General features: G+C 53.3%; 1 protein-coding gene and 1 long non-coding RNA gene across 2 annotated transcripts; one reads left to right on the forward strand and one right to left on the reverse strand.

Moving 5' to 3' along the window:
- Window positions 1–4,711: 4,711 nt before the first annotated feature.
- LOC117194414 lies at window positions 4,712–6,251 on the reverse strand. The gene is made up of 3 exons (XR_004474816.1): window positions 6,214–6,251; window positions 5,997–6,135; window positions 4,712–4,769 (listed from the first exon to the last, which is right to left on the reverse strand). It is a non-coding gene; the product is annotated as an uncharacterized LOC117194414 (long non-coding RNA).
- Window positions 6,252–15,559: 9,308 nt separating this feature from the next.
- On the forward strand, window positions 15,560–17,708 carry LOC117194529 (death-associated protein kinase related-like). Its single transcript, XM_033399079.1, has 4 exons — window positions 15,560–16,114; window positions 16,177–16,445; window positions 16,656–17,094; window positions 17,667–17,708. The coding sequence occupies exons 1-4, from the start codon at window positions 15,560–15,562 to the stop codon at window positions 17,706–17,708; spliced, it is 1,305 nt and encodes a 434-aa protein (XP_033254970.1).
- Window positions 17,709–21,963: the final 4,255 nt, after the last annotated feature.

Here is a 21,963-nt window from a genome sequence, read left to right on the forward strand (position 1 = left end):
GAGGACGACGGGCCCACCAGCAGCCATGCCGTGGCATTCGCGAGTGCCAGCGCCGCGTCCTCGCCCTGGGTACGGGCGAAAAAAAAGAACCCTGTCGCAGAAGAGCTGCCTGAAGGTGCGCAACACCTTGGCGAACGCAGCACCCCACATGATGACACCGGGCGTCCCGCACTACTTGGACAGCGTAATGCTCGGGGCTCGGACGATGAAGGCGATCGCGTCGGAGTCGCTCCCGTAGCTGCTCCCGAAGTCGTTCCCGCTGGAGGAAATGCCGGTACAAATCAGCCGGCACCATTCGTGCTGCGCACCAGCAGGAGGCTCAAGAGTCTGCTCCGTTTTAGATTGTTGCAACCTTCCACCCTCCAAATGAAAGAAAAAGAATAAAGAAAAGAAAAGCAAAGAAAAGAAAAACCCTCTACAGAATGTCTCTTTTGCTCTCATTGTAATTGAAGCGCCTCTTTCGCGGAACCTACCCAAGAGCGGAAAGCGGAGATCAATTAGAATTGTGAACCCCAAAGCGAGCGATTGATACGATACTCTCACGAGTACTCATGCCCAAGCCCGAGTACTCTGTCCAGCATCCACATCGGGGAATCAACATAAATGGGTGGCTCCGCGGACGGTTCCAGCAGTCGCGCTTGGGCGGTCCGAGTGAGCAGTAACGGATCTTCTGCAGAAATCAGTGCATAGATACAGTATCTGAAGAGAAAAGTGTTGAAAATCAATTAAAAGGTGATCATCCATCCCACGACAAGGAGAGGGGCAGGGGGCGAATGGCGCCACACAGATTTCTGTACGGGCCTCTGAAAGGGCATCGAATCGAATCGCTCAAATTGGCGTTGGAATGTCCAATAAAACGGTAGATTCTATTACTCGTTAACCCCGCGGGTCAATGAGAGAGAACTATGGCAAAAAGATACAAAGTAGCTGCTGTACCCTTGCCACAGCCACAGATACAGATACATGCCTCTGAGATGTGGCAGTAATTGAATTAACCTTTGCGTGCCGTCTGTCTCTGTCCATGTCCATTAACATCAATTTTCTGCCAAAGGGGCGGAAAAGGAGGCCTTTTTTTTGAACCGATGACGAACGTGGCCGAGGAGGCCAGGCCAACTCTGCTGACAACGCATCCTGGTGGCCGGACCAGCAGCCACTTGGATGCGGCCAATCAACAATTAAAATCGACAACGCATCCTGGTGGCCGGACCAGCAGCCACTTGGATGCGGCCAATTACATGATTCGTTGGCATCACACACCGATGTCAATGCCACTCCATCCCACGATCGCATCTCGGGTGGCCGGACCAGTGCCACTCGATTGGATGCGCCATCTCCACCAGACAGATGCAGCGTGGGCGGCCGGACCAGAGCCGCTTGCCATCAACACCATCATTGCCCACGATGCACGCCAATACACACATCCAGCCAATAAACAACACACAGGGGACAACAGAGCCGGCCGGTATACAGCGTAATGTTCGCATTGCGTTTGTTATGCCGGCCGGTGCTCCGTTGTTGTTTGTCCTCCTGTTAGAAATAAAATAAATATAATTAATATGTTTATATGTTGTAAATGTATGTCAATTATCGTTTATTTTACCTCGTCTGCATCAATGTATTTGTTGTAGATGTCAATCCTGTTGTTTCTGTAGTTTTTGCATGTCCGTAGATAGTTTGTCCATAGTTTTAGTACTTGCCTGTGATATTAGGAATAAGTTTTTGTAAATTAATGTAGTTTTCTGTAGATAATTGTATATTTTTCGTAGTTTTCTAATTAGTTTTACCTTCTTACTCTTCTTCCCAATCTATCTGCCATTCCCATAATTCCCCTTGACACGTGGTATTACCAAAAATACCACGCAAATACCAGACTATGACGATAACACACCAGAAAGCCATTTCAAATTTAAAATGCATTTATCAATGCCCAGTGTGTTATCGGTCGCAAATTCGGCAATTTATGCCCAGCCAATTCTCCCCACCCCCTACCCACTTCAAATGCCACTAAATGCCAAATGCGGTTGAGCAGGAGCAAAATTAACACTGCCAACCTCCGCCACTCTGCCAAACGCCCCAATAAAACCATTTCAACCGCCCATATGATGCTATGCGGTCGACTCTCGGAGCGTCACGCGCCCGGATCGAAAGATCCGGAAGTTTACAGTATCCGGGCGGTTATACGGGAGCAGGCATCCCCCCCCCCCATCCTATCCCATCCCCCAACAACAGAGCAGCCACTACACACAGCACAAACATAAGACACTGGCCGCTAACCAACGACAACGACAACACACACAGCCACTAAAACAAACGGCTATTCCAATTCTCCATTGCCTACTTATCGTGCTGCTTGCCCTCGGACCACTTTCATCTCACTCAATATTGGTGTGAGTGAAAGTGAACCGGGGGTGAGAGCACCGGTAAATGACGATCGGCGATCGGGTCAGTCGAGTTGAGGGGAGAGTATGGAGTTGGCGGACATGTGAGAGTAACACCATGAACCGCGTCCGCCACTCTCATCTCGTCCACCCGCTCGAGAGGTCGCGATCGTCGGACGTGCCAAAACCGTTTCGTGTCGTTTTTTCGTGTCGCCGTTTTTCCGTTGTCTTGCTGTTGTGCTTTGTTTTCTTTTTTGTGGTGTCTGTCGTGTGCCGTGCCGTGCCGTGCCGTGCCCCCGCTCCCTCCACTCGACAAACTTTCTGCTCCCAATAAATGTGATTAATTTTAAACGCCAATAAATAACATTAAGTTATAAAAACACAAACCTAACGAGAGACAAACTGTGTAAAGAGACAGAAAGTGCCAATAAATACATTAAACACAAACACACACACACAAGAGACTTTTCAGTAAGGGAAAACAACAAACAGACAGCAAATCGCCAATACACAAACTAACAACAACTATGACGAGAGGAATGGCCAGACGAGGGTCAACCAGACGCCACAGCGACGGCGGCAGAGCGGCCCGCAGAGGCGCCCTAGCAGCAGCAGCAGCAGCCAACAACACCAACACCAACACCGCCAATAGCAGCAGCAACAGCAGAGCCCTCGGCGCAGGCGCCAACACCAACGCCCCAGCCAATGCAGAGCGCCGACGCCACAGCGACGGTGGCTGCATCAGCAGCAGCAATAACAACGCCAACACAGACTGCACCGATCGTGAGTACGCAGACGCCGCCAATACACACACAGACACAGCCATTCCCGCCACTTGCATTGCCCTTCCCCCCCCCCCCCCCCCTTGCAAATAATACCCAAGGAAAGGCGCCAAACACAAAAGAAAGGCCCAACAAGACACCACTTTTCCCGCCTCTCACGCTCTCGGACATACAAAATAGTTCGAGAGTAACGGGAGAGGGAGAGGACGGAGGAGAGCCGGCAAGCCGCCGAGAAGGAGCGGGCCAACGGGCCGCCACACACACACACACGACCGGATCGAACCTGTTGCAAGTCGAACCTGGTTCGAGCAGCGGGTCGATCCGGGCCAATGCTGAGCCGCACCAATACCACAAATCCCACCAACACCAAAACGACGCCGCGCCCTCATCGACAGTGGGAGTGAAGATGAGGATGAGGGTGAGAGGAAGCAGGCCAGACGACGGGGCCGCCATCACCAGAAAAGGCAAACTCTGGAGGAGCTGGAGGCTATTGTTCAGGAGCAGTTGAGGCAGCGCGAGCTGCGGGAGCAACAGCAGAAGCAGCAGAAACGGACGGCAGATGCAGCCAACACCAACACAGTTGCCGATCCTGCCACTATGCCGCAATCTGCACAGCCAACACATGCCCCTGCCCCTTGCCACTACTATAAATGCAAATAACCAGACCCACAGCCATCACCAACATCGACAACAGCCAATACATAGACAATCACCAGCCATTCACACAGACAATACCACAATTAACAATAGAAATAATAATGACGCCAATACAAATACACCTGCCACTACCAACACCAACACCACCACCGCCATCACCATCACAAACACCCTGCCACTACCACCGACGATGACATCCGGCACGGCGAATTCGGGCATCAGCCCAGCCAGGAACGTGGCTTGAGGATCCTCATCCGAGGACTCTCCCACTCCATGCCGCCGGATTGGATTCGCAGCAGCATGCTGAACGAGGGGTACACGGTTCGGTTTGTGAGGTGATCACCGATCGATTTGATCGCAGCCGCCAATTCAACCTCTTCGAGCTTCTGCCAATACAACGTCGCCAGCAGCAGCCACATCCACAGCCACTCCATAATCCGCAGCAGCAACGCCAACACCAACGGATCGGCAGCATCGCAGCAGCATCGGTATGGCGACAACATCCCCAGCCATCGACCAGGGGGCGCCAACACCAGAGGGTCCAGCCGATGCAGCCGATCGCGAATGATGCTCCGACGCCACGCCAACACCAGCAGCAGCAGCGGCCAGACGCCCAGTGCGATGGCAGCTGCGCTCAAAACCTGCAATTATACGTACAGCGTATAACAGAGTTGGAAAGGAGGATCGAACAGATGGCAGAGCAACTCACCAAATTGGCTGCAGCAACAGCAGCAGCAGTTTCCAATAGCCGCCAATACAGCAGCAGCAGTAGCCATATCGGACGGTGAGCCGGATATGGATATGGACGACGACAGCCAATGGACCGATGAAGAGCCTTATGAGGACCTAGGTAGGTTTCTAAATGGAGAATCCAGTGGCGACTCCGGAAAGCGACGGATTAAACGGCGTCTACTGATTGCGACAAATAGCAGAAGTTTAATGCCAATAAAACCTAAAAATAGAAAAAAACGAGGGGGAACGTTGTGAGTTGCTGCGGACACCGCAACTCTACGGTTATACCGATACTAAGTCAGTATAACTCTCCTCCGGCAGACGCCGCTAATATTAAACGACACGACAAAGACAGAAAATCAGTCTGAGCGTGACGTCGGGCGCTGCGTAGCCACTGAAAATTGATTTCTTGCTTTTGGCTACAAAAATGATCTGATCTGATCTCGATTCAGCAATCTGATAGATATGGTCATTATCTATGATTCTGCGTTTTTAGTTTTCTCGAATGTGCAATATTGTGGATGCAACAGATTTTCGTCTTTTGTGGGGGCGAAAAGGGTGTGGCGAAATTCTGAGATATACGTTTTATAGTGAGATCTAACAGAAGTGCGGATACCAAATTTGGTTACTCTAGCCTTAATAGTCTCTGAGATTTGTGGATGCCCCAGATTTTCGTCCTTTGCGGGGGCGGAAGGGGTGTGGCGAAATTTGGACACGAAACGGTCAAGGTCAGATATCACAGGAGTGTGGATACCAAATTTGGTTGCTCTGGCTCTTATAGGTTCTGAGATCCTTGAACTCATATTTTGCAATTGGCAAAGCCGACCATGAAACCTGTGTGTTAGAGAGAGACAGAGCGAGAAAGAATGAAATTGTTTCTTGATTCTGGCTATAATAACTATACGATCGGGTTGAGATTTTACACTCTAGAACATATAGTCATCTTCTACGATTCTGCATTTTTGGTTTTATCGTATCTTTAAAAATGTGGATGCCACAAGATTTTCGTCCTTTGTGGGGGCGGAAGTGGGCGGGGCAAAGTTTTGAAATATTTTTGTAGCAGTGACATATCACAGATGTTCTGGATCCAAAACATCGTTGCTCTAGCTCTTATAGTCTTTGAGCACTAGGCGCTGAAGGGGACGGACGGACGGACGGACGGACGGACGACGGACGGACGGACGGACGGACAGGACGGACGGACGGACGGACGGACGGACGGACGGACGGAGACGGACAGACGGACAGACAGACAGGGCTCAATCGACTCGGCTATTGATGCTGATTAAGAATATATATACTTTATGGGTCGGAAACGATTCCTTCTGGACGTTACACACATCCACCTTTTACCACAAATCTAATATACCCCAATACTCATTTTGAGTATCTGGTATAATTAAACACAATTAACAACAATCTGCAAATGACCAACAAACATACTCACCTGCTATTAAACCGACAGAGCTGCTCCTCCAGCAGCTGCCTCGCCACTCCTGGAACTCTCTTGAGGCATAATGGGCGTAATTTGGAGGCCTCATCAGCAGCACTGCCGTCAATTCCAACAGAAGTCCAGAGGCCAGCCACTAAAATACAAAGGAAAACAGTCAATACACGCCAACACGAAAAAAAAAAACACCCAAAACACACAAAAACACACGTACCTGCCAATCACCAGACAGAGCTGCCCCCACAGCAGCTGCTCGCCATGAACATCATCAATTTTCTGCCAAAGGGGCGGAAAAGGAGGCCTTTTTTGAACCGATGACGAACGTGGCCGAGGAGGCCAGGCCAACTCTGCTGACAACGCATCCTGGTGGCCGGACCAGCAGCCACTCGGATGCGGCCAATCAACAAGTAAAATCGACAACGTATCCTGGTGGCCGGACAGTTGCCACTTGGATGCGGCCAATAATACTGACAGTCTGACATCACACACCGATGTCAACGCCAACACACTGGACAACGCATCTCGGGTGGCCGGACCAGTGCCACTCGGTCTGCTGGATTAAACCAACAGACAGATGCAACGTGGGCGGCCGGACTAGATCCGCTCGCCATCTCCAACTTTGCCCACGATGCACGCCAACACCATCAATCCAGCCATCGCCACTAAACAAGACACAGGGGGACAACAGAGCCGTCCGGTATACAGCGTAATGTTCGCATTGCGTTTGATATGCCTGCCGGTGCTCCGTTGTTGTTTGTCCTCCTGTTAGAAATAAAATAAATATAATTAATATGTTTATATGTTGTAATCTATGTCAATTATCGTTTATTTTACCTCGTCTGCATCAATGTATTTGTTGTAGATGTCAATCCTGTTGTTTTTTTGTAGTTTTTGCATGTCCGTAGATAGTTTTAGTTACTTACCTGTGATATTAGAATTAAGTTTTTGTAAATTAATGTAGTTTTTCTGTAGTTAATTGTATATTTTTCGTAGTTTTCTAATTAGTTTTACCTTCTTACTCTTCTTCCCAACCTATCTGCCATTCCCAGCCTCAGCCAATACGGCAACAGCCACAGCCAATGCAGCAGCCAATACAGCAGCAACAGCCAGCTCATCGTATCCAGCAGCCACCACAACGTCACCAGCAGCCACTACAGCGACAGTTGCAGCAGCAGCCACCCACACAGCCACTCCACTCACACCCTTGACACGTGGTATTACCAAAAATACCACGCAAATACCAGACTATGACCGATAACACGCCAAAACGCCATTTCAAATTTAAAATGCATTTATCAATGCCCAGTGTGTTATCGGTCGCCAATTCGGCAATTTATGCCCAGCCAATTTCTCCCCACCCCCTACCACTTCAAAAGCCACTAAATGCCAAATGCGGTTGAGCAGGAGCAAAATTAACACTGCCAACCTCCGCCACTCTGCCAAACTCTGCCATTTCAACCGCCCATATGATGCTATGCGGTCGACTCTTCGGAGCGTCACGCGCCCGGACCGAAAGATCCGGAAGTTTACAGTATAAATGACGATCGGCGATCGGCCATTCGAGTGTGGAGGAGAGAGTATGGGAGTTGGCGGACATGTGAGAGTTCCACCATGAACCTCGTCCGCCACTCTCATCTCGTCCACCCGCTCGAGAGGTCGCGATCGTCGGACGTGCCAGAACCGTTTCGTGTCGTGTCGCTTTTTTCGTTGTTCTGTGCCGTGTCGCCATTGACGTTTTCTTTTTCTGTGTTGCCCTTTTTTCTTTTGTGGTGTCTGTTGTGTGCCGTGCCGTGCCGTGCCGCCTTCCTCCACCACATCCATTAATTACCTTGACAAACTTTTGTTCCCGTCCATATCATAAAACAAAAAAGAATAAAAGTGCCAGTAAATACTTTAAACACAAACACACACACACAAGAGACTTTTCAATTAAAAACAACAAACAGGCAGCAGATCGCCAACACACAAACCAACAGCCAGCCATGACCAGAGGAATGGCCAGACGAGGGTCAACCAGACGCCACAGCGACGGCGGCAGAGCGGCCCGCAGAGGCGCCCTAGCAGCAGCAGCAGCAGCCAACAACACCAACACAAACACCGCCAATAGCAGCAGCAGCAGCAGAGCCCTCGGCGCAGGCGCCACCACCAACGCCCCAGCCAATGCACAGCGCCGACGCCACAGCCATCCATCGAGTGAGTACCCAGCCATTGCCATGCATGCCATCGCATGCTTTCGCGTGCGCTGGCGATTTGGGCCCTCCACACTTGGCCAGACCCTCCAGATCGTCGAATGGATCGTGGTCGGTCCACTCGTCGTCATCATCGTCATTAATTGCTTCGCAGTCCATATCGGGTTCGGACTCCGATATGGCTGCGGCGTCAAAGTGCGTATTTGGTGCTGGTCGTGGTGATGGCTTTGTGGATGCTGCTGCTGCTGTTGTTGTCCGTTGTGGCGGCACTCCTCCCGTGCTCTCGTCCCTTGCCTGCAGCAGGTTTGTCAGTTTCGTTGAAATTGCTGCCAGTTTTTCTTCCAGCTCTCTAATTTTACCGGCATATCTTTTCAGATTATGGGCACAGCTCCCATCGCACTGGGCGCCTGGCTGCTGCTGTAGCTGGGGTTGGCGTGGCGTCGGAGCACGATTTGGGATCGGCTGCATCGGCTGGACCCTTTGGTATTGGGGCCCCTCGGCCAGTGGCTGGGGATGTTGGTCGCGATGCTGTAGCTGTTGCCGATGCTGCCGACCCGGACCGCGTTGGCGTTGCTGCTGCGGCTGTGAGTGGAGTGGCTGTGTGGGTGGCTGCTGCTGCAACTGTCGCTGTAGTGGCTGCTGGTGACGTTGTGGTGGCTGCTGGATACGATGTGCTGGCTGTTGCTGCTGTATTGGCTGCTGCATTGGCTGTGGCTGTTGCCGTATTGGCTGAGGCTGCTGCTGCTGCCGTCGATGCTCCTGGACAGCGACCGTGTGGGCCAGGAGCCGCTGCCTGGCTGCCTTGTAGGCGCTGCAGCCCTTGTAGGCGCTGATGTGCTGGCCCTGGCAGTTGGCGCACTTGGGAGCAACGTTCCTTGGCTTGCTGCACTCCGTCGTCAGGTGTCCACCGCGCATTTCATGCAAACTGCAGCGCGTCTACAATATGCGCGGGTGTGGCCAAACACCTGACATCGATGGCACTGGGCAGGGTCACGGGAGACTCCAAGTCTCTCAACCGTGACGGGCCTCCCACCCAGGCGTCGCAGCTTCAAAACCCCGCATTGGCCACGGTCCGGTTTGGGGGCGATCTCAGCCTCAAAGAGATTGAATTGGCGGCTGTGATCGAATCGATCGGTGATTGCCCTTACAAACCGAACCGTGAACCCCTCGTTCAGCATACTGCTGCGAATCCAATCCGGCGGCATGGAGTGGGAGAGTCCTCGGATGAGGATCCTCAAGCCACGTTCCTGGCTGGGCTGATGCCCGAATTCGCCGTGCCGGATGTCATCGTCGGTGGTAGTGGCAGGGGTGTTTGTGATGGTGATGGCGGTGGTGGTGTTGGTATTGGTCTTGGCAGGTGTATTTTGTAATTGTAATTGCGTTGGCGTCATTATTTGTATTGATATTGTCAGTATTGTCTATGTGAATGGGGCTGGTGATTGTCTATGTATTGGCTGTTGTTGATGTTGGTGATGGCTGTGGGTCTGGCTATTGGCATTTATAGTAGTGGCAGGGGCATGGGCAGGGGCAGGGGCATGTGTTCGCTGTGCAGATTGCGGCATAGTGGCAGGAGCGGCAACTGTGTTGGTGTTGGCTGTATTTGTTGTCCGTTTCTGCTGCCTCTGTTGTTGCTGCCGCAGCTCGTGCTGCCTCAACTGCTCCCGGACAATAGCCTCTAGCTCCTCCAGTGTCTGCCTTTTCTTCTTCGGCTTCCCAATTGGCGGCCGCTGCTGCCGCTGCTGGTGATGGCGGCCCGTCGTCTGGCCTGCTTCCTCTCACCCTCACCCTCATCGTCACTCCCACTGTCGATGAGGGCGCGGCGTTTTGGTGTTGGTGGGATTGGTGGTATTTGTGCAGGCTGGGCATTGGCACGGATCGACCCGCTGCTCGAACTCGAACCAGGTTCGACCCGCAACAGGTTCGATCCGGTCGTGTGTGTGTGTGTGGATGCCCGTTGGCCGTTTTGGCGCTCCGCTCTTGCGCGTCGGTTTGCCGGCTCTCCTCCGTCTTCTCCCTCTCCCGTTACTCCTGAACAGTTTTGTATGTCCGAGAACGTGAGAGGCGGGAAAAGTGGCGTCTTTTCGGCCTTTCCCTTTGTGTTTGGCGGGATTTTGTGATTTGGCAGGGTTGCGGGATTTGCGGTTGGTATTGGCGCTGCTGTTGCTGCTGATGTGATGGGGCTCGAGGGGGGAGTGGCTGTGGCCGTGGATATGTCGGCCATGGGAATGGCTGGGTACTCACTCGATGGATGGCTGTGGCGTCGGCGCTCTGCATTGGCTGGGGCGTTGGTTTTGGCGCCTGCGCCGAGGGCTCTGCTGCTGCTGCTGCTATTGGCGGTGTTTGTGTTGGTGTTGTTGGCTGCTGCTGCTGCTGCTAGGGCGCCTCTGCGGGCCGCTCTGCCGCCGTCGCTGTGTCGTCTGGTTGTCCCTCGTCTGGCCATTCCTCTGGTCATGGCTGGCTGTTGGTTTGTGTGTTGGCGATCTGCTGCCTGTTTGTTGTTCTTTAATTGAAAAGTCTCTTGTGTGTGTTTGTATTTAATGTATTTATTGGCACCTTAGTTCTCTTTTTTTTTTGTCTATCACAGTTATCTCTTTTAGTTTGTGATGTTTGTGATGTTTGTAGTGGCACAGGAACTAAAGCTTGTCGGAGATAGTAGTGGGTGGGGTGAAGGAAGGGCTGGAGCGTGGTGGATTGGCGAGGAGCACTTTTCCGCGTTTGGAATGGTCATGTGCAGCGGCGAATGGTGAGGGAGGGGGGGGGGGGGGGGGACACAAAATGGCTGCTGCCTGGCTTGGCTTGGCGTCGTCTGGCCTTCACTGTCTTTATTTTTTGGCACCAGAGCACAAATGACACGGCAAACGATAAACGACAAAACAGTCAAAACGACAAACGACACGGGCAACACTGATGGCAACGAACAAACAAACTTGCGATTTTATTTTATTTTAATGGCGGCGGCGATGGTTCAATTTATATACGTCCGACGATCGCGACCTCTCGAGCGGGTGGACGAGATGAGAGTGGCGGACGAGGTTCATGGTGGAACTCTCACATGTCCGCCAACTCCCCCACTCCACGCCGGTCGTCACTTACCGGTGCTCTCACCCCCGGTTCCACTTTCACTCACCCCAATATTCAGTGAGATGAAAGTAGTCCGAGGGCAGCAGCACCGATAAGTAGGCAATGGAAGATTTGAACGGCCTTCTGTTTCAGTGGCTGTGTGTGTTGTTGTTGGGCAATGGCCCGTGTCTAATGTTTCTCTGTGCTGTGTGAATTGGCTGCTCTGTTGTCAAGGATGGGATGGGATGGGAAGGGGAAAGTTTGCCTGCTCCCGTATAACCGCCCGGATACTTTCAACTTCCGGATCTTACGATCCGGGCGCGAGACGCTCCGAAGAGTCGACCGCATAGCATCTTGTGGGCGGTTGTATTGGCATTGTTGGGGCATTTGGCTGAGTGGCGAAGGATGGCAGTGTTTATTTTATTCTGCTCAGCCTCATTTGGCATTTAGTGGCATTTGAAGTGGGTGGGGGGTGGGTGAGGAATTGGCTGGGCATAATTGCCGAAGTTGCGACCGGTAACACACTGGGCATTGAGAAATGCAATTTGAATTTGTATTGGCTTTTTGGTGTGTTATCGGTCAAGTCTGGTATTTGCGTGGTATTTTTAGTAATACCAAATGTCAGGGGAAATATGGGAATGGCAGATAGGTGGGGAAGAAGAGGAAAAAGGTAATAAAACTAATCAGAAAACTACTAATAATATACAATTAACTACAGAAAAACTACATTAATTTACAAAAACTTATTCCTAATATCACAGGCTAGTAACTAAAACTATGGACAAACTATCTACGGACATGCAAAAACTACAAAAAACAACAGGATTGACATCTACAACAAGAACATTGATGCAGACAAGGTAAAATAAACGATAATTGACATACATTTACACACATATAAACATATTAATTATATTTATTTTATTTCTAACAGGAGGACAACTACAACGAAGCACCGGCCGGCATAACAAACGCAATGCGAACATTACGCTGTATACCGGCCGGCTCTGTTGTCCCCCTGTGTGTTGTTTATTGGCTGGTTGTGAGTATTGGCGTGCATCGTGGGCAATGATGGTCTTGATGGCAAGCGGCTCTGGTCCGGCCGCCCACGTTGCATCTGTCTGTTGGTTAGTGTTGGCTGCTGCACTCGAGGGGCACTGGTCCGGCCACCCAACTGCATTGTCATCGTGTTGGCATTGGCATCGGTGTGTGATGGCAATGGTCGGAGTTATTGGCCGCATCCAAGTGGCGAACTGGTCCGGCCACCAGGATGCGTTGTCGATTTTAATTGTTGATTGGCCGCATCCAAGTGGCTGCTGGTCCGGCCACCCAGGATGCGCTGTCAGGTGGATTGGCCTGGCCTCCTCGGCCACGTTCTTCGTCAATTTGTAGTTGCGTTTTGAATGGCTGCTGGTCCGGCCACTCAGGTGAGGAGGTGTTTGTTTTGGCTTTTTGATTTTAATTTGCGTTTATTTGCAGGTGCCTTTCGTTGATTTGGATGTTGTTGCTGGCGACCCTTGTCTGATTTGTGTTGGCGTAAGAGACGTTTGCGGGTGAGTATTCGTGTTTATCGGCAGCCTCTCTCCTGTTTCACCTTCTTTTGCAGGATTTGCTGGCGTCCGGCGGCTCAACACCGGGCCATCCCGCCCTCACATAATTGGCATGAGAGACGGGTGCGACCCAGCGGAGCGGCAACAGACGCCAGCATCTGCGTCGTCGTTGGAATGGCTGTTGTCTGATTGGAGTGGCGTGACGTCATTGTGATGGTCGGTGGCAGCGTCATCAGAAAGGGGCCTCATATTCCTCCCATTTGGCAGGAAATTGTTAATGTTGATGGCGAGGCAGCTTCTTGTTGGTCAGCTCTGTCTGGTGATTGGCAGGTAAGTGTGGATTTTGTGTGTTTTGGCCGTTTTTCGTTGTTGTCCGTATTGACGTCTTTTTTCCTTTGTTGCAGTGGCTGTCTCTGGATCAACGATTGGGCGCATTAACAGGCACCGCCCGATCGCATGCTTTCGCGTGCGCTGGCGATTTGGGCCCTCCACACTTGGCCCAGACCCTACAGATCGTCGAATGGATCGTGGTCGGTCCATTCGTCGTCATGTTCGTCGTCAATTGCTTCGCAGTCCATATCGGATTCGGAGTCCGATATGGCTGCGGCGTCATGGTGCGTATTTGCAGTTGGTCGTGGTGATGGCTGTGTGGATGCTGCTGCTGCTGTTTTTGTCTGAAGTGGCGGCACTCCTCCCGTGCTCTCGTCCCTTGCCTGCAGCAGGTTTGTCAGTTTCGTCAAAATTGCTGCCAGCTTATCCTCCAGCTCTTTAATTTTTACGGCATATCTTTTCAGGATATGGGCACAGCTCCCATCGCACTGGGCGCCTGGCTGCTGCTGTAGCTGGGGTTGGCGTGGCGTCGGAGCACGATTTGGGATCGGCTGCATCGGCTGGACCCTTTGGTATTGGCGCGATGCTGTAGCTGTTGCCGATGCTGCCGACTCGGACCGCGTTGGCGTTGCTGCTGCGGCTGTGGGTGGAGTGGCTGTATGGGTGGCTGCTGCTGCAACTGTCGCTGTAGTGGCTGCTGGTGACGTTGTGATGGCTGCTGGAGACGATGTGCTGGCTGTTGCTGCTGTATTGGCTGCTGCATTTGCTGTGGCTGTTGCCGTAGTGGCTGAGGCTACTGCTGCTGCCGTCGATGCTCCTGGACAGCGACCCTGTGGGCCAGGAGCCGCTGCCTGGCTGCCTTGTAGGCGCTGCAGCCTTGTAGGCGCTGATGTGGGCGCCTTGGCAGTTGGCGCATTTGGGATTGACGGCCCTTGGCTTGCTGCACTCCGTCGTCTGATGTCCACCCGCGCATTTAATGCAGACAGCAGCTCGTCTACAATATGCGCGGGTGTGGCCAAACACCTGACATCGATGGCACTGGGCAGGGTCACGGGAGACTCCAAGTCTCTCAACCGTGACGGGCCTCCCACCCAGGCGTCGCAGCTTCAACACATCGAATTGACCACGGTCCGGTTTGGGGGCGATCTCAGCCTCGAAGAGGTTGTATTGGCGGCTGCGATCGAATCGATCGGTGATCGCCCGAGTAAACCGGACCGTGTACCCCTCGGCCTGCATACAGTCCCGGAACCAGTCAGAGGGCGTGGAATGGGGAAGACCTCGGATGAGGATCCTCAAGCCTCTGTCCTCCACAGGCTGATGCCCGAACTCGCCGTGCCGGATGTCATTGGCAATGGCAAGGGTGTGTGTATTGGGAGTGGCAGTAGTAGTGTTGGTGTTGGTATTGGCGATGGTGCTGGTGTGAGTGACGGTGACGGTGTTGGTGTTTGTATTTGTGTTTTGTGTTTGCTTCCGCTGCTGGTGATGGCGGCCCCGTCGTCTAGCCTGCTTCCTCTCACCCTCACCCTCATCGTCACTCCCACTGTCGATGAGGGCGCGGCGTCGTTTTGGTGTTGGTGGGATTTGTGGCATTGGAGCAGGCTGGGCTATGGCTCGGATCGACCCGCTGCTCGAGCTCGAACCAGGTTCGACACGCAACAGGTTCGATCCGGTCGTGTGTGTGTGTGGGGCTGCCCGTTGGCCGTTTTGGCGCTCCGCTCTTGCGCGTCGGCTTGCCGGCTCTCCTCCGTCTTCTCACTCTCCCGTTACTCCTGAACAGTTTTGTGCGTCCAAGAGCGTGAGAGGCGGGAAAAGTGGCAGTGAGAGCGGCGTCTTTTCGGCCTTTCCCTTTGTGGTTGGCGCGGTTTTTGTGATGGGTCTCGAGGGGGGAGTGGCTGTGGCCGTGGATATATCGGCCATGGCAATGGCTGGGTACTCACTCGATGGAAGGCTGTGGCGTCGGCGCTCTGCATTGGCTGGGGCGTTGGTGTTGGCGCCTTCGCCGAGGGCTCTGCTGCTGCTGCTGCTATTGGCGGTGTTGGTGTTGGTGTTGTTGGCTGCTGCTGCTGCTGCTAGGGCGCCTCTGCGGGCCGCTCTGCCGCCGTCGCTGTGTCGTCTGGTTGACCCTCGTCTGGCCATTCCTCTGGTCATGGCTGGCTGTTGGTTTGTGTGTTGGCGATCTGCTGCCTGTTTGTTGTTTTTTAATTGAAAAGTCTCTTGTGTGTGTGTGTTTGTGTTTAATGTATTTATTGGCACTTTTATTCTCTTTTTGGTTTGTGATGTGGACGGGAGCAAAAGTTTGTCAAGGTAAGTAATGGGTGTGGTGGAGGAAGGGCGGCACGGCACGGCACGGCACACGACAGACACCACAAAAAGAAAACAGGGCAACACAGAAAAAAAACGTCAATGGCGACACGGCACAGATCGATAGATCATGTTCACCGAAAAGGGAATCTTTCCCATAAGCGATGGCCTTTTGGATGTAGATGCCGAACGCTTTAACGGATTGCTCGTGTCGCATGACATCAACGAGATCTACGAGGTGGAACAGACGCCGTTTGCCAGGGGCAAATTCGCCGCCGTTCGCCGTGCCATTCACAAGAACACGGGCTCCCATTTCGCGGCAAAGTTCTTGAAGCGACGCCGACGCGCACAGAGCAGCGACAAGGAGATCAAACACGAGATCGCCGTCCTAATACTCTGCGAGGGCGAGGAGAACATTGTCAATCTGAATGCGGTGCACGAGACCCGTTCGGACACAGCCCTGCTGCTGGAACTGGCCACTGGTGGCGAGCTGCAGACCATACTGGACAACGAGGAGTGCCTGACAGAGGCCCAGGCCCGCCACTGCATGCGAGAGGTGCTGAAGGCTCTCAAGTTTCTCCACGACCGATCCATTGCCCACCTGGACCTCAAGCCACAGAACATTTTGCTCGCCGGCGAGCGTATTGAAGATGGCCTCAAGCTCTGTGACTTTGGGATCTCGCGCGTTGTGTGCGAGGGCATCAATGTCCGCGAGATGGCCGGCACACCCGACTACGTGGCCCCGAGGTGCTGACGGACATCTGGTCCGTGGGCGTTCTCACCTATGTCTTGCTCTCCGGCTTCTCGCCCTTTGGCGGGAACACCAAGCAGGAGACCTTCCTCAATATCTCGCAGTGTGCGCTCACCTTTCCGGACAACCTATTTGGTGGCGTCTCGCCAGTGGCCATCGATTTCATACGCCGCGCATTGCGAATTAAGCCAAACGATCGCATGAGTGCCGCTGGATGCCTGGAACATGTCTGGCTGAAGGATGAGAGCTCGATGGATAGACAAATGTATCTGCAGGCTCAGAGCGATTCTGAAGAGGAAGAGGAAGAGGAGGAGGAAGAAGACGACCTTGAGGATGAGGAAGTGGAGGAGCCAGTGGCCGAGGAGAAGGCAGAGGAGCAGGAACAGCAACAGCAGTCACAGGAACAACAAAAGCAACAGAAGCCAAGCAGTGGCAGCAACAAACCCACGCACAATGGCCACCATCGGGCCCACAGCAATGGGAGCGTTAGCAGCATCTCAAAAATACCCATTGCCACCGGGAAGCTCCTGGGAAGCCCCATAAGCAGCACCAGCACCAGCACAGAGACAACGACAGCCATACACACGCTGACCAGCAATGGACACGGACAGAGCAACACGGTCTGCCTGTCCGCCAAGCCCACTCAGATCGTGACACCCACACGTCGAGCCTCCGACTCGGACAAGGAGAACACATACACGGCGACATTTGTGAAGAAGCCCCCGGTGCAGGCCACCATCCAGCTGGGCAGCAACGGCCTCGACGAGTTCGCCACAGTGGTGGCCACCCTGACACTCTTTCCCGATGCGCCCACCACACCGAAAGTGATCCGCAAGGCACCCACGGGAGAGTCCCATGGATCGGCCACCTCGGTGAAGGCTCTTGTCAAGAAGTTTCAGCTGGAGGAGACGCTAGTCTGCCCCGGACACAGCAGCACCAGCAGCCACAACGGCCACAGTCCGTCAACGGGTGCGGCGGCAGTAGCGGGAGCAGCAACGGCAACAATATGCGACGCAGTGCAGGGGGAAACAGCAGCAACATCAGCAACATCAGCTATTCGGCAGCAGCCGCGACAGCAGCACGAATGAACAGCATTCGCCGCGCCTCCGACCCGCTGATGGCCGTCTATAAGAAGCAGCCACAGAACAGCGGCGCCAACAGCAATAGTTCCAGCAGCAACAGCAACAATCCCAGCCCCGGCAGCAGTCCCAGCTCGGGCAGCACGGCCACCCTGCTCCTGAATAGCCATCGCCTGGCGTCCGCGTCCGCGTCCGGGCCAGCCAGCACGGTCGCCAGCACCGCTGTAGCCTCAAGCAGCAGCACCAAAGCTACTGCCACTGCCCACCATCTGCACCACCACCACATGCACCACGACAACACGAAAAACGGCCAAAACACATGAAATCCACACTTACCTGCCAATCACCAGACAGAGCTGCCCAGCAGGAAGCTGCCTCGCCATCAACACTGACAATTCCTGCCAAAGGGAAGGAAAAGGAGGCCCCTTTCTGATGACGCTGCCGCCTGACCATGGCCATACAGCTGCCATTTCCAACGACGACGCAGATGCTGGCGCCTGTTGCCGCTCCACTGGGTCGCACCCGTCTCTCATGCCAATTATGTGAGGGCGGGATGGCCTGGTGTTGAGCCGGCGGACGCCAGCAAATCCTGCAAAAGAAGAAGGAGAATCAGGAGAGAGGCTGCCAATAAACACATATACTCACCTGCAAACGCCTCTCACGCCAACACAAGCCAGACAAGGGTCGCCAGCAACAGCATCCAAACGCCGACAAGTACCTGCAAATAAACACAAATTAAAATCACACGCCAAAGCAAACACCTCCTCAACTGGGTGGCCGGACCACCAGCCACTCAAAACGCCGTTACAAATTGACGACGAACGTGGCCGAGGAGGCCAGGCCAATTCTACTGACAACGCATCCTGGGTGGCCGGACCAGCAGCCACTCGGATGCGGCCAACAACAATACAATCGACAACGTATCCTGGTGGCCGGACCAGCAGCCACTTGGATGCGGCCAATATCACGATTCGTTGGCATCACTTTTCGATGCCAATGCCAACACACTGGACAATGCATCTTCGGGTGGCCGGACCAGTGCCACTCGGTCTGCTGCACCAAACCAACAGACAGATGCAACGTAGGCGGCCGGACCAGAGCCGCTCGCCATCAACACCATCATTGCCCACGATGTACGCCAATACTCACAACCAGCCAGCCAATAAACAACACACAGGGGGACAACAGAGCCGGCCGGTATACGGCGTAATGTTCGCATTGCGTTTGTTATGCCGGCCGGTTATTCGTTGTAGTTGTCCTCCTGTTAGAAATAAAATAAATATAATTAATATGTTTATATGTTGTAAATGTATGTCAATTATCGTTTATTTTACCTCGTCTGCATCAATGTATTTGTTGTAGATGTCAATCCTGTTGTTTCTGTAGTTTTTGCATGTCCGTAGATAGTTTGTCCATAGTTTTAGTACTTGCCTGTGATATTAGGAATAAGTTTTTGTAAATTAATGTAGTTTTCTGTAGATAATTGTATATTTTTCGTAGTTTTCTAATTAGTTTTACCTTCTTACTCTTCTTCCCAACCTATCTGCCATTCCCATAATTCCCTTGACACGTGGTATTACCAAAAATACCACGCAAATACCAGACTATGACCGATAACACACCAAAAAGCCATTTCAAATTTAAAATGCATTTATCAATGCCCAGTGTGTTATCGGTCGCAAATTCGGCAATTTATGCCCAGCCAATTCCTCCCCAACCCCTACCCACTTCAAATGCCACTAAATGCCAAATGCGGTTGAGCAGGAGCAAAATTAACACTGCCAACCTCCACCACTCTGCCAAACGCCCCAATAAAGCCATTTCAACCGCCCATATGATGCTATGCGGTCGACTCTTCGGAGCGTCACGCGCCCGGATCGAAAGATCCGGAAGTTTACAGTATCCGGGCGGTTATACGGGAGCAGGCATTTATCCCCCCCCACCCACCTATCCCATCCCCCAAGAACAGAGCAGCCACTACACACAGCACAAACATAAGACACTGGCCGCTAACCAACGACAACGACAACACACACAGCCACTAAAACAAACGGCTATTCCAATTCTCCATTGCCTACTTATCGGTGCTGCTGCCTCGGACCACTTTCATCTCACTCAATATTGGGGTGAGTGAAAGTGGAACCGGGGGTGAGAGCACCGGTAAATGACGATCGGCGATCGGGCCAGTCGAGTTGAGGGGGAGAGTATGGGAGTTGGCGGACATGTGAGAGTACCACCATGAACCTCGTCCGCCACTCTCATCTCGTCCACCCGCTCGAGAGGTCGCGATCGTCGGACGTACGTGCCATAACCGTTTCGTGTCGTTTTTTCGTGTCGCCGTTTTCCGTTGTCTTGCTGTTGTGCTTTGTTTTCTTTTTTGTGGTGTCTGTCGTGTGCCGTGCCGTGCCGTGCCGTGCCCCCGCTCCCTCCACTCGACAAACTTTCTGCTCCCCAATAAATGTGATTAATTTTAAACGCCAATAAATAACATTAAGTTATAAAAACACAAACCTAACGAGAGACAAACTGTGTAAAGAGACAGAAAGTGCCAATAAATACATAAAACACAAACACACACACACAAGAGACTTTTCAGTAAGGGAAAACAACAAACAGACAGCAAATCGCCAATACACAAACTAACAACAACTATGACGAGAGGAATGGCCAGACGAGGGTCAACCAGACGTTACAGCGACGGCGGCAGAGCGGCCCGCAGAGGCGCCCTAGCAGCAGCAGCAGCAGCCAACAACACCAACACCAACACCGCCAATAGCAGCAGCAACAGCAGAGCCCTCGGCGCAGGCGCCAACACCAACGCCCCAGCCAATGCAGAGCGCCGACGCCACAGCGACGGTGGCTGCATCAGCAGCAGCAATAACAACGCCAACACAGACTGCACCGATCGTGAGTACGCAGACGCCGCCAATACACACACAGACACAGCCATTCCCGCCACTTGCATTGCTCTTCCCCCCCCCCCCCCCCCCCCCTCCCTTGATAATAATACCCAAAGAAAGGCGCCAAACACAAAAGAAAGGCCCAACAAGACACCACTTTTCCCGCCTCTCACGCTCTCGGACATACAAAATAGTTCGAGAGTAACGGGAGAGGGAGAGGACGGAGGAGAGCCGGCAAGCCGCCGAGAAGGAGCGAACCTGTTGCGAGTCGAACCTGGTTCGAGCTGGTTCGAGCAGCGGGTCGATCCGGGCCAATGCTGAGCCGGCACCAATACCACAAGTCCCACCAACACCAAAACGACGCCGCGCCCTCATCGACAGTGGGAGTGAAGATGAGGATGAGGGTGAGAGGAAGCAGGCCAGACGACGGGGCCGCCATCACCAGAAAAGGCAAACTCTGGAGGAGCTGGAGGCTATTGTTCAGGAGCAGTTGAGGCAGCACGAGCTGCGGGAGCAACAGCAGAAGCAGCAGAAACGGACGGCAGATGCAGCCAACACCAACACAGTTGCCGATCCTGCCACTATGCCGCAATCTGCACAGCCAACACATGCCCCTGCCCCTGCCCCTGCCCCTGCCACTACTATAATTGCCAATAGCCAGACCCACAGCCATCACCAACATCGACAACAGCCAATACATAGACAATCACCAGCCATTCACACAGACAATACCACAATTAACAATAGAAATAATAATGGCGCCAATACAAATACACCTGCCACTACCAACACCAACACCACCACCGCCATCACCATCACAAACACCCCTGCCACTACCACCGACGATGACATCCGGCACGGCGAATTCGGGCATCAGCCCAGCCAGGAACGTGGCTTGAGGATCCTCATCCGAGGACTCTCCCACTCCATGCCGCCGGATTGGATTCGCAGCAGTATGCTGAACGAGGGGTACACGGTTCGGTTTGTAAGGGTGATCACCGATCGATTTGATCGCAGCCGCCAATTCAACCTCTTCGAGGCTGAGATCGCCCCCAAACCGGACCGTGGCCAATGCGGGGTGTTAAAGCTGCGACGCCTAGGTGGGAGGCCCGTCACGGTTGAGAGACTTGGAGTCTCCCGTGACCCTGCCCAGTGCCATCGATGTCAGGTGTTTGGCCACACCCGCGCATACTGTAGACGAGCTGCTGTCTGCATGAAATGCGCGGGTGGACACCTGACGACGGAGTGCAGCAAGCCGAGGAACGTCGCTCCCAAGTGCGCCAACTGCCAGGGCCAGCACATCAGTGCCTACAAGGGTTGCCCATCCTACAAGGCAGCCAGGCAGAGGCTCGTGGCCCACAGGGTCGCCAGGGAGGAGGAGCGTCGCAGACAGCAGCCACAGCCAAGCCAACAGCGACACCAGCCAATACAACGTCGCCAGCAGCAGCCACATCCACAGCCACTCCATAGTCCGCAGCAGCAACGCCAACACCAACCGGATCGGCAGCATCGGCAGCAGCATCGGTACGGTGACCAACATCCCCAGCCATCGACCAGGGGGCGCCAACACCAGAGGGTCCAGCCGATGCAGCCGATCGCGAATGATGCTCCGACGTCACGCCAACACCAGCAGCAGCAGCGGCCAGACGCCCAGTGCGATGGCAGCTGCGCTCAAAACCTGCAATTATACGTACAGCGTATAACAGAGTTGGAAAGGAGGATCGAAGAGATGTTAGAGCAACTCACCAAATTGGCTGCAGCAACAGCAGCAGCAGTTCCAATAGCCGCCAATACAGCAGCAGCA

The sequence above is a fragment of the Drosophila miranda genome (genome assembly GCF_003369915.1).
Source record: "Drosophila miranda strain MSH22 chromosome Y unlocalized genomic scaffold, D.miranda_PacBio2.1 Contig_Y3_pilon, whole genome shotgun sequence".
NCBI classification, from domain to species: Eukaryota; Metazoa; Arthropoda; class Insecta; order Diptera; family Drosophilidae; genus Drosophila; species Drosophila miranda.

Bases quoted from the DNA above. Each gene is read 5' to 3' on its own strand.
- LOC117194529 (XM_033399079.1), top strand. From the start codon at position 15,560: ATGTTCACCGAAAAGGGAATCTTTCCCATAAGCGATGGCCTTTTGGAT. The intron at 16,115-16,176 runs GTTGTGTGCGAG...CGTGGCCCCGAG, and splicing joins GTGACTTTGGGATCTCGCGC to GTGCTGACGGACATCTGGTC. The intron at 17,095-17,666 runs GTCTGCCCCGGA...TTCCTGCCAAAG, and splicing joins TTCAGCTGGAGGAGACGCTA to GGAAGGAAAAGGAGGCCCCT.